The sequence below is a fragment of the Neophocaena asiaeorientalis genome, unplaced genomic scaffold (assembly GCF_003031525.2).
Source record: "Neophocaena asiaeorientalis asiaeorientalis breed wild unplaced genomic scaffold, Neophocaena_asiaeorientalis_V1.1 scaffold177, whole genome shotgun sequence".
NCBI classification, from domain to species: Eukaryota; Metazoa; Chordata; class Mammalia; order Artiodactyla; family Phocoenidae; genus Neophocaena; species Neophocaena asiaeorientalis.
In genome coordinates, this window is record NW_020172779.1 from 15,352,966 (window position 1) to 15,365,267 (window position 12,302).

Consider the following 12,302-nt stretch of genomic DNA (forward strand, 5'->3'; position numbering starts at 1 on the left):
CCCCTCCTCCCCGCCCCCTCCTCCCCTGCAGGACTCCAGCCCCTCCGACCTCCAACCCTGAAATGGCTTTGTTTCCACTGATAATTATTAGTGAAAATCCATGAGACTTCTGGACCTACATTTCATGAGCCTACTTGTAACACAACAAGGAGTCGAGGCAACTTGGAAATGGGGTTCAGTGGCACTTGTGTGGCCTGAGGCTCCCGGGAGCGTAATTGAAGCTGGCTCACGTGATCAGCAAAGTGATTTCAAATCTCCAGCTGGCGCCCACCTCTCAGACACCCGGAGTTCTCATCGACACTTGAGCGTTAGTTAAAGAAGAAAGCTGCCTGCGTTTCTCTTCCCAGGTCTGAGAGCCGGAGGAAAAACGTGCCCCACCTCTTGTTTAAGTCCATGATTCTTTCTTTGGCTTCGGAGAGGGGCAGCCGCGGAGCTCAGGCTTCCTCTGGGCTCTCGGCAGGCGCTTTCGCACCCCTGCTGCCCTGTGCTTGGCTCCGGCTCTGGGTCCGGCCAGGCCGGGCGAGGCACTCACTGCCCTCTGGTCCTTCCTCTAGTTCTGTGCAGTCACTCAAACAGCCCCATCTGTGAAGTGAAGTGGCCTCACCAGCTCAGGGATTCTGGGACCCGGCTGTGCGCTAGGATCACCTGTGGTGCTGTTCACAGGACTAATTCCCAAATGCCACCCTTGCGACCTGTCAAGTCGGAACCTCTGTAGTTGGTGCCCAGGAACAAGCACTTTCAAAACTCTCTCTGTGATTTTGATATAATCGGTCTAAACACCCTGGTTTGAGAACCACCGAGTTAGTGGGTCTCTCAGGTAACTTTTTACCACAGAGATGCCGCTGGCGATAATGATGACGATTAGTTTTAACTACTCAGGTTAAAGGTGGGACAGGAGAGAACAAAATGTCAAATTCATAAGCCAGGCATCCGTGAGTCACCTACATTGGGGAAATTTTGGTGCAAGAAGTTTGAAACTTATCTGGATTTGGACATAAGTTAGGATAAAGAAGGGAGTAGGAGCTGCGGGGTGGTATGTTTCCTTTTTCTTTTCTTTTCTTCTTTTCCCCCAGGGGAATCTGAGCAACTATACTACCTAGCAGGGTTATGTATCCAAACAAGACATAAAGTATTTAGTTTCTAGAGCTCAGTAAATTCGGGCAATGTACTTATATGAAGCTCAGTTTCCTCATCCGTGAGATGGAGAAAATAATGTCAATAAGAATTAAGGAGATTAATATACTTAAAGCACTTATCATAGTGGATGGCACATCACAGGCATCCAAAACATTTGAGCTACTTGTATTTACCAAACTAAAATCCCTATCAAATTCAGTTAGCGTGGTGGTAGGATTTTCTGCTACTGAATAAATTCATAACATTAGGGTAGCTTTTTTAAAATTCAGAGTTAGAAGATATATTCAAGACAAAATAGTCCAACGCCTTCCAATTACCAAATCTAGTAATGGATTTCTCTCTATGCATCCCGGGGATATGGGCACACAGCCTTGGCTTGGTTACATCCAGAGACAAGGAGCTCATTTCCTAACAGGGAAGCTTGTGCCATGGGTGTATAGCACTTGGCTTTTAATAGTTCCTTACTTTGAATCTAAATACTGCTTCCTGAGCTCCTTCAAGATTGATCTCCTGTGTGTGTGTGTGTCTGTGTGTGTGTGTGTGTGTGTGTGTGTGTGTGTGTGTCTACGAGAATGAGAGACAGAGAGAGCTGTTTATTTCCTTGAAGCCTCAAAAAGATGGAAAATGGAGACAGAGGATTCTGGCAGTAAGACCCCTGGTGCTATCAGAGGTGTCATTGCTGCTGTCCCCATGAAGAAGGGCTCTCATGGAGGAGGAGGTGGTGTCCCTCCTCTCAGGAATTTTCCAGTAAGACAACTGCAGGATGATTGGGGAAGGATAGCCCAAATTAAAACCAGGCTCCTGATCTCCGGTGTCCACTCCCGAGGAGTTGTTGCCCGCCCACAGCCTACAAGCCTCTCAGGGCACAGACGCGTGTCTCTAAAGGGGCTCTGCTTGGTCCCCATCACACTGACCTCTCTCCCTTCTCATGACTCTGTAGGTTCCATCATCTGTGGGTTGCTGAGCTCTCCCGATGTCCTGCTTTGCCATGTCAGAGACTGGAGGGACCCTTCGGAAGCTCAGGCTAAAGCTGCGTGTCCTGGGGTGACGTATGAGCAAGACAGCCGCCAGGCGACGCTGCGTCTGGGAGGCCAGGAGTTCAAGAGTAAGCCTCTGCCTTCTGCACGTGTGCGTTCCTTCACAATGAGCTGTCCTCACCAGCAAGGTCTGCTCCTTTGCTGTGAGCCCTCTCCATACCCTGAGGTGTTTATCCTTCTGAAAAGAAACTGTACCCAAGATGGGCAGAAAAAACAACCAGAGCATCTCAGCAGCGCTCCACGGGAAGCGTGACATAGCTCTGGGGCCGCAGGTTGGCTGTGGGGAGGCTGGCTCAGCAGGGCAGCTGCACTGACCTTGGCCGGGCTCTTTCACGTGTCTCGGGGGTCACTTGGTGGTTGAGCGCTCTTGTCTGGACTTGGCCAGGGTGGCCTGGCCCTACTTCATGTGCCTCTTCTTCTGGATGAGCACATTCTCCTATGGGCAGAATCAGGAAAGAACAAGGGAAACAAGCCAGGCCGTTGAAGGTTGAGGCTTGGAACTGTCCCTGTCACCACTGCCTCACTGCACTGGCCCGGCCAGTGCAGTGGAAGTCAGGAGTGGGGAAACATACTCCATCCTTTAGTGGCAGGAACTGCAAAGTCCAGTATAAAATGTGTGACTACAAGGTGGGGGGAAGAACTGGGGCCAAAGATGCGGTCTGTCCCCCAGGGCTATCTCCTTGGGTGTATTTCCCCTCTGTCAGTCAAGGAATTCCAGGAGGTAACCACAGCACTGCCCATCCTAGATACAGGGGCCCAAGGAGCTTTTGGCCCCCCGACAGGGGCTCCACTGATAGAAATAACCATTGAGCTTGCTCCTTTCCCTTTTTTCTTTCAGAAGCTCTTCCAACATTTTCCATAAGCGTATAAGCACTGGATCTAGAGATCACCCCTGAGATCATCTGCCCCACTCCTCATTTTACAGGGAGGGGCCTTAGCACCCGAGGCCCCGGCAGCCAGTCAGCTGTCTCTCTGCCTCCCCCAGCCCCGGCCTCTGCTGCCTCTCAGCAGACCTCCACCAGGGAGGAGTGGAGACTGCTCTGTCCTGAGCCAGGGATCACCACACCAGGGCTACTCAGTGTGGTCGGGACCAGCAGGCTTAGCATCACCAGATGATCATGAGAAATACAGATTCTCAGCCCTCTCCCCGGACCCCAGGGAGGCCCCAGCAATCTGTTCTAACAGGCTGTCTGGATAATGCCATGCCCGCTAAGTTTGAGAAGCACTGAGTAGGTGACCTGGAAGTTTCCCTCCGACCTGGAGAGTCTGAGTTTTCAGCGTGAACGGGGCCCGGCTGCTCACTTACCTCTTCCGGACCCAGTGTGCAGTTGGCGGCAGCCTGGCTCCATCTTGTCTCCTCTCTGCTCTATTTATCTGCCAGCCTGTGAACTCAGAACTTGACCCCATGGTTCCAGTCCACCCTCTGAGTTGAGAGGGGTGAAAGCACGAGCTGGTGTCAGCCAGATAGAGGAGAGGAGGGGACTGGGCAGAGGTCAAGGGAGCCGTGAGATGCCCTGGAAGGTGGTCCTCTAAGGGCTGGCAGAGACCATGTCCTTTCTCCCGGAGAAGTTTCCATGCTTCTCAGTGTACTGCAGCCCTTGGGGTTCTAATGGCAGAGAGCTCAATGTCAACTCCTCCCAAAGCCCTCCCTGACTACCCCTGCAGGGCTTATTGCTTCCTCCTCTGCAGAGCTTCGTGCATGCTCCATGCATTGCTCTGTTAGACAGTGCAGTGGGCAGTGCACCTAAACCCAGCCTTTGCCTGGCTGCTTCTCTCCCTGGCCCAGCTTAGTTTGCCCCCTGGTGTTGAATCCCACCTTTGGACACCAGCTGTGTGACCTTGAGCAAGCCAGTAAATACCTTCAGGCCTGATTGCTAATGGAGTAATGACAGTTTCCCTCTCACTGGGTTGTGAAGATGAAAGGAGAGGGTAAACAATAGCAATGGTGATGGAAACGTCTTCCGTGGTGCTCCTAGGAGCCAGGTCCTGCTCCAAGGTCCTGGCCTGTTCTAACCAGTGAATCCTCAGCACAGTGCTCTAAGGGAGGTACTACTGGGACTCCCCTGGTGGTCCAGTGGTGAAGACTCCCGCTTCTGCTGCAGGGGGCGTGAGTTCCATCCCTGGTCGGGAAGCTACAATCCCGCATGCTGCGTGGTGCAACCAAAAAGGAAATAAAGTTGAATTTAAAAAAGGGAGGTACTATTATCATTATCCCCATTTTACAGCTGGAGACACTGAGGCACACGGAAGTGGGGTTTTTCTAAGGTCTCAGAGCTTGCACGTAGAAGGGAGCTGAAACCAGGCATTCTGGCTCCACAGTGACTTTCTTAACTGCTTCCCTGTATTGGCACTTACAGATGATACACGTATAGAACTTAGTATGGTATCTGACACATAGTATTAATATTAGGTGATTTTATTATCGTTTAAAAATCTGTCATTTTTTGTTATATTTAAGAACTGGACTTACTATATAATATATAATAAGAACTGTGTCTTATTAATTTCTGGATTCACACCATGGAGCATAAAACCTGGCATAGAGAATATACATAGTATCTGTGGAATGCCTATTTACCAAAGCCTGGAAAAAATATTGCAGAATTTGTGGAATTCCATGAGGTTTAGTTTCTTTTGGGGTAAGTAAAATCAAATAGCTTATTTCTATGATGGATAGTAAACACATGGTATCCATTACTCTGAGAGGTAGCCCAGTGTGGAAACAAGCATTTGAAGAAAGACATATGATCCATTCATGGGCAATAAATCCAGAGTGAAATGCTTAATACAGAGTGTGTGCTTGGTATGTGCCCAAGCAGTGAAGACTATGCCCTTGTCTGGCCTCCCTGAGGAGGAGGGATTACCGAAGACTTTTGAAGTTCTTTATATTTTTCGGTGCCCTCTGTGTATATATATATTTTGGGGTGCTGGCAAAGCTTTAAGAAGGGAACCCTTTGATGGGGATTTCAGGCAGCCTGAGGCATATTCATGATGTTCCAGATTGAAGGTTGACTTGCACACAGACTGATCTGGAGGCCACCTCCAACTGGGAACAATAGGACCAGATCCTCCCTTCCCACAATAAGACATCAGCCTTCAGTACAATTAACCCTTGAGAAAATAAACATGGGGGTTTAAATTCTTACTAGAGTGTGAAGAGCTGATAAGTACCTTTTCCTAATGGCAGATATTGATGGAGGGATACTGATGGAGGGAAAGAGGAGTGAGGATTCCAGGTATCCGAACAACTGAAGGAGACACTGTGGAGTGGATTGGTAGCACGTGGAAAGGGGATAGGGATAATAAAGAGGATTTCTAGCCCTCCCACGGTTGGTTGAGGGCCAGCCTCTTCCTTCCATTTTGCAAATGGTTAGATGGTCTTTAAAATACAGACTCTGGAATCAGACCCCAGGATTCAAATCCCAGTGTGAATGCTTACTAGTTATATGAGCTCTCTGTGTCTTGGTCTTTCCAATTATAAAATGAGGATAATGGTGACTTCTGACGCCTGGGGAGATTGGGAGGATTATAGGAGGAAAGCATGTGAAGCACTTGGAATAGAGCTTGGAGCGAGGCGGGCACTCAGTAGATACTGGAGACCCTGGAGCAATGGTTGGCATTTAAAGTACTGCAGCTGAATCCTGCTTCCCCACCCATCCCCCAGTTCCGTGACCTTGTTCAGAGCACCTAACAACCCTGAGCCTCAGGGTCTTCATCTGTAAAATGGGGGCACACTTTTAAAATATATTACATAAGGCAGTGCTAACGTGCTCTACAGGCTGTAGTTTAAGGTATCGTTTTCCAAACCCCAAGTCCCTGGTCCCCCGGTTGCACATCCAGCAGAGGCGCTCTGTAGGATGTCGGGTCTGGACATCCGTTCTCACTGTTCAGCTCACCGGTACGGCAAGGGTCTGCTTCAGCAGGTGGTTCATGGAGAATGAATATTTTCTTATAAAATGTAAGTGAATTGATTGCCAGTCGTAGGAAATCACAACCCAGCGGAACACACTAAATTCAAATAGTAAGCGCGTCAGCATCCGTGCCACATTTTACAAAGCATTTTCACATCCATCAACTCAACTGATCCTTTTGACAATCTGGTGAGGCAGAGGCAATCTGAGGCAGAAGTTGAGGTTATATCACACTTTTGCTCATGGGGGTGAATTTTATAGCCGTGACGTGTCACACTTCAAGAAACTATCTCTGCATTATGTGCCATGGCTGGGGCTTCAACTCAAGCTTTGGAGACCGGAGCTGTCAGGGGCATCTCTCACTGTCTGCTGCAATGGCCCTGCATCTAATTTACCGGAAGCAGAAACGTGCTTCAGAGGTACCCTTGTATCACACCAGCAAATTAAGGAGTCTGGTAATTGAGAATTTTGCTCCCTGGACATCTCTCTGGGGCTGCTGTACTCCAGATATTAGGGAATGAAGGTCATCTACCAGCATATTCTACTTCAAGATTTTAAAGAGCTGTGGGGAGAAGGGAACAAAAGGTGCAGGAAAGGCAGCGGGTCAAGTGTGCACTGCAGAGGTGAGCTGGGAGGGGCACGACAGCCATGGCGAGGGGAGTTGCTGAGCTAGCCCAGCTATCACTCGTCCTGACAAGCAGCTGGGTGTGAGGTGCCAGGCCAGGTAGCAGACTACAGAGACAGGTAGAGTGGTTTCTGCTCTCAAGGAGCTCACAGGCTAGTTGGGGTGACAGATATGGACATTATTAAAGTATAGTGGGCCTCCTATTTGCTCATCTTATGGACTGATGAAGGACTGTGGGACGCAGAACCCCCTTTAGCACTTCTCTCCTCTTTTGTTAAGCCAGCCAACTCCATGGGAGTAGGGTAGACTTCTAATATTACCCAGAACAAACAAATACACCCCAAAACAAACAACCCCACAAATCACCCGGAAGCAGTCTTATCAGCACGTTTCACTGGCTGTGAGGTTTCTCTTCCTGTCACTGATTTCTGTTTAAGCTGGTGCCGGGTTGACGTGTGTCTCAGTAGAAGAGTCCACTCAGGGTCTGCCTCTCCCAAACTCCCAGTGGGCGTGTCAGGTGTGCTCAGCTGTTCGGTGTTGTCTGGATCATCTTCTTATTTCTAAGAAAAAAGGCTCGGGAAGCTCTGGGGCTGCACATGCCTCATTTCTGACAACACCTTGCAGTGCAGATGAATTAAAAAATAGGCAGACTGAACATCCCCTAGTGCCCACAGGGATTTAAAATTGGGTAGGAAAGACAGGCCTTGGAAGAAATACTCCTGAGTTTTTTCTACATCCCAAAGGCTTCATGTTGTTGATTAATGGCGAGGCTCAGCCCGATGGCTGGCGTTCTCTTTATGGGAGTCTGTTTTGTATCAATGATTGTCACTACCTTGGGGTGCTGGGAGCTGAGTGGAGGAACTTACATGCATCTATAATGTTCATGGTCACCAAGGGCATCTGGAGTAGATGTATGATGGACACCTAGACACAGGATGCCTGTCTTAGTTCTTTACAGTAGCTGTCATTAGCAGTAAGCTAATGACAGAGCCTGAGACAAGGATTCAGAACCTGAGACAAGGATTCAGGAGTGTAGTTTATATAGGAAGGGCAAGGAATATAAGTAATGACGTGATGGAAGTGATGATACAGAGAAGATAAAATGGCCTGTAAAAGATGGACTCTGGAACCTAGGTTTTCCAGTTTAGGGTCATGCCCACTCCCACGTCGTAGATTCAAACTACCCATACCACACGCCCCTCCCCCCCAACACCCCAGATGTAGCACGTGATCTCTGCAGAAGTGTCCTAAAGTCAATTAAGACCACACAACACCCATCAACCCTCGAGAGTCAGGCTCCCTGCCAAAGCCCCACAGTTCTAAATGTGTGTGTGTTCCTGCAGCCTTGATTACAGAGAGAGCAGATCACCTAAGGCAGAGTCTGCAGGCCTGTTTGTGCAGCAGGGGTATTTTAACTCAGTTACTGTGGAAGGCGTGGGACGATGTCTGGAAAGTCTAAACCATTAGCCAGGAAGAGGAGGGATGAGGTTTCCTTCTGTTCTGTGTATCTTCTCACCATCAACAATATCGAACTGGGGAAGTCTGGGGGAATGGAGTGCAGGATCAGAAGTCTGCATTAGGAAAACTAATTCGGTGGCCAGCCTTCTTGTGCTTGGGCAGATGAGGCTCTGCACTTACTTGGTGGGCTCTGAAAATCATTGATTGCTTTGTTTTCCCTCTTCGTTTGTCTCTGCATTCGTTACGGTGCTGAACACTGGTTCTATGGCAGGGATAATAATAGGTGTGGGTGATATAAAGAGGAATAAGGCCCATTCTCAGCCCCTGGAAGCTCACAGTACATTCAAGGAGCTGGAAAATTATGGTCGAGCATGAGGTTGAAGACAGACATTCCCAGCCTCACAAATACCATCCCCATTTGCCAATGGGGCAAGACTCTCAGAGGACGTAAGTGACAAGGAAAATTAACACAGCTGTTGAGGCTTCTATGTGTTTGGTTCACTTTAAACCAATCCATAGTTCCTTAAGTGATTCTCAGTGTCACAGGATCCTGACCCCTCCCCACAGTAGTCCTTCTGGTGCTCTAAGAAAGACACGTGGGCTCTGGTTTTGGAGGATGGAGGGAACGAAAAGTGCCCACTGAACTGAGACGGTATCTTGACACCGTAAAATGAGGCAGGCAGCTCGAAATAATCAATGGGTCTATTTATTATAGGGTAACTTACTCACAGGGTGGGATGGGGATTGAGCATCAATGATCTGGAAGCATTAGTAGCTGCACTCTGCACTACTGAGGAGCCACTAGGACAGTTTTATAATTAACCTAGAGTATGGGGGTACGTGCTTGGAAACAGGACGTGCATTCCTAAGTGAAGATTTATGAATGGGTAACTAGTCTCATGGGTGCTGGGAATACATCAGCCAAGGTCTTCATCATTGTTTGGAGGCTACCAGAGCATAGAGGCCACCTGGACCTAACGATCATTAAACAATATCTATTAACTACAAAGCCCTTGATGACAGAGAAGTGATCTATGGCACAGTACGGCCCTAGGCAGGGTCAGTGGAAGGACAGAAAGGATTGTAGGGGCCCAAGATGGCATCAGTTATGCTAACATCCATAATTCTGGCCAGCTCTGGTTTTGTACCAGCAGCTGGAGGAAAGCTTCAAGAAGATTTTGGGATGTGCCTTGTGTGGGAAACAGAGTTTCAGGCCCAGGAGGGGCCAGTGTTGGGGAGGTAAGGCAGTTATGATCATGGTGGGTCCCCAGTAGGAGCAAGCACACTCAAGCTCATACAAATAAACATTTTCTTTGCAGGTCTGACCCCCCTGAAAGGAAACGGGAGCACCTTTACCAGTTCCCAGCAGGTTTATCTCTGGAAAGGTAAGCTCTGTGGTGGGGTGGGGGTGAGCAGACACTGATCACAGGAGACGGTCTGGACCCACTTCTCACTCACAGGGCACTCTGCTCCCCAGAGAGACAATGTAGAGATTTACTTTCCAAGTGAGTGCTCTGTGTGGATAGAAGGACCCCAACTCTCATCATAAGATAAGATACCAAAGTGTAAAACAAAAATGAAAAGTGTGGAAACCTAAGGAAGGATGAAGGAAGTAAGCACTGGTTCCTGTGAGATCAAGTTCATTGACCACAAGCTGCCCTTGTTAGTAGGATGGGAGCTCTGAGGCCACCGCAAACTACAGGAGGCATTTCTCCAGGGGGCCTCGGCCGCAGGCCCCTCCTTCCCCGAGGCTCGGTGAGGGACAGGACCCCAGGTGGGTGTGCCATGGGCTCCTGCTTAGAGCTGATGCTACCGTGGGTTCATGGGACAGGTTGGGCTCAGATGAAATGCATATTTGGCATCTCTTTTCTGCTTTGTTTGTTCTCCTTTGAATTTAATGAACATTGACCTAGTGCCTACTCAGAGCCAGGGACTGTGGAAAGCATGTACGATGAGTCTAACATGGTGAGAGAGATGAGTGAGGCACAGCCTTGACCTGGAAAGGGCCCCAGCCTCAGGAGGGAGCAGAGAGGCAGGGATCCTAGGTGTCACGGTCCTAGGTGCCGGGTGAGAAGCATGAGGAAAGATCCCGGCCACTGTACCACTTCCCTCCTCTTCCCATGATCCCTCCTGACTGATCTCCAGTCCTCTAAGAGATAGGACTGGTGACCTGATTCTATGCCTGTGAAATAGTGTGCGAGAGCACAAACGGTGGGCCTAGAGTGACTGGGTAAGAATTCTGGTTCCTTTACTTCCCACCCGTGTGAGCTTGAACACATGGGTGACAAGGCAATAAAAACGGTCCTGGCCTCATAGAGTTGTGTGAGCGTTGGCTCAGTAATTCCCATAACGTACTTAGTACAGTACCTTGTGCATCATGCATGCTAATTAATGTGAGTGATGGTGGATGATGAGCAGGAGAAGGAAGAAGAAGAAGAAAAGGAGAGGAGAGGAGAGGGGAGGAAAATGAAAGGAAGGTGCCCATCATCGTTTTCATTTTAAGGTGACATAATGAGATGATACACTTCTTTTCTCCTTTAGTAATACCCATATGGTACATGTGGGGGTTGATATTCTGTTCACTTTTCAGACAAAAAAAAAAAAAAAAAGAGACTTGGAGAGGTTAAGTGAGATGCCCACAGGAGCATCTCAGGAGGTGGTCCTGGGGTGGGACCCAGACACTGGTTCCAAGTCCAGTGCTTTCTATTTATTAGAAATCTCTGTGTTGTACAGTATAGCCTTGTAGCTTAATGACTATAAATGGAGTATACCCTTTAAAAATTCTGAATCACTATATTGTACAACCTTAACATATAATATTGTACGTCAGTGATACTGCAATTTAAAAAAATTAAAATTCTGGCAAATGATTTGCTAGCTGGTGAAAAATTAAGGACTTGCTTCTCCCCAGGACATTTGCCCCACTAAACAGAAGCACCCAAAGACCTGCCTAAAACCTGGTTCCCCTGTCACGGAAGACCTGTTCCTGACTTGGGAATTTCATTTAATTTTTTCAACTTCCAATTCATCTACTTTCCACCTGCATGTTCTGGGATAAGTTATTTCAAGTCTGTGAGTCTCAGTTTTCTCAAGAGTAAAATGGAGGTCTTACTCCTTCCCTTCACAGGGGGTTGTAAAGACCAATATTTATAAGCATATCCTGTTAACTCTAAAAGACTTTACCAACGCTAGCAATCTCAATATCAAGGACAATAATAGTTCTCTGATGGAGAGGTTGGCTGACGTTCCACAAGAGGCCGAAGAATGCAGACCTGTGCCGCTGGATTTGTTCCAGACTGTATTGGGACACCTGGCTGTGGACCATGAGTGTTTCCTACATTGTCATTACCATTTTGTTGACCAGAGGAATATCTCCCCTTTTCCTCCCCAGTATTAGAACAGCGATCCTTTTCTTTTTTTCTCCTAGATTCTGACATGGGGTCTCGGTCTGAGTCTGTGGGGTGCAGACGAGCTGTGGAACCAAGGCCGGCATCTCCAGCAGAAACAGGTACCCACCCAAAACCTCTTAATACACTTGGTGTCTGGCTGTGGAGACAGATGGTGATGCCGAGGGTCTGGTCGATGAGTGGACCCATGAACACCACTGCATTCTGCAGCCGTGGACCCCGTCTAAGCTTCTAATCCACTATCCATTTCGTTAATACGGACCGCTCCTCGGAGGGGCAGTTGGCACAAAAAGCAAGGTGAAATGACTGCAAAGTCACCACTGCTGCTGAGAAAGAAAACAACCATAGTAACAAATCCAGCAAAAGACTGTTAAAGAGCAAAGTTCATCTGAAGGTGGCCAGTGCCTTCGATTATGCCCGCGCTGAAGGGTGCAAGCGAAATGTTCATGTTCTGGAATTGTTTAATGGATGAGATGTCTGTGAGGGTCTTTTGAGAGAGAGTCATTTTATGCAGTGGAAGATGTAAATCCACAGCTTCCTAGGGGCAGAGTGTGTGTGGTGTCTGAGGCTTCTCCATCGCCCGAGGCTGCAGTTGTTTTTCCTTAGGTGGAGCTGAAAGTCCGGGTTGGGGGCAGAGGGAGAGGGAAAGAGAGCCAGATAGAGAGAGAGAGAGGGGAGGGGAGGAGGGGGTAGGGAGAGGGGAGGCAGCTCAGCCTGCAGCACCGTG

General features: G+C 48.6%; 1 protein-coding gene across 1 annotated transcript in view; it reads left to right on the forward strand.

The window, feature by feature from the left end:
* Positions 1-12,302, forward strand: part of TG (thyroglobulin) — a 239,456-nt gene that overhangs the window by 72,916 nt on the left and 154,238 nt on the right. The window contains exons 26-28 of the mRNA XM_024741005.1: positions 2,078-2,242; positions 9,488-9,553; positions 11,596-11,676. Coding sequence (XP_024596773.1) covers positions 2,078-2,242; positions 9,488-9,553; positions 11,596-11,676 — 312 coding nt within the window. The remainder of the gene's footprint in view (positions 1-2,077; positions 2,243-9,487; positions 9,554-11,595; positions 11,677-12,302) is intronic.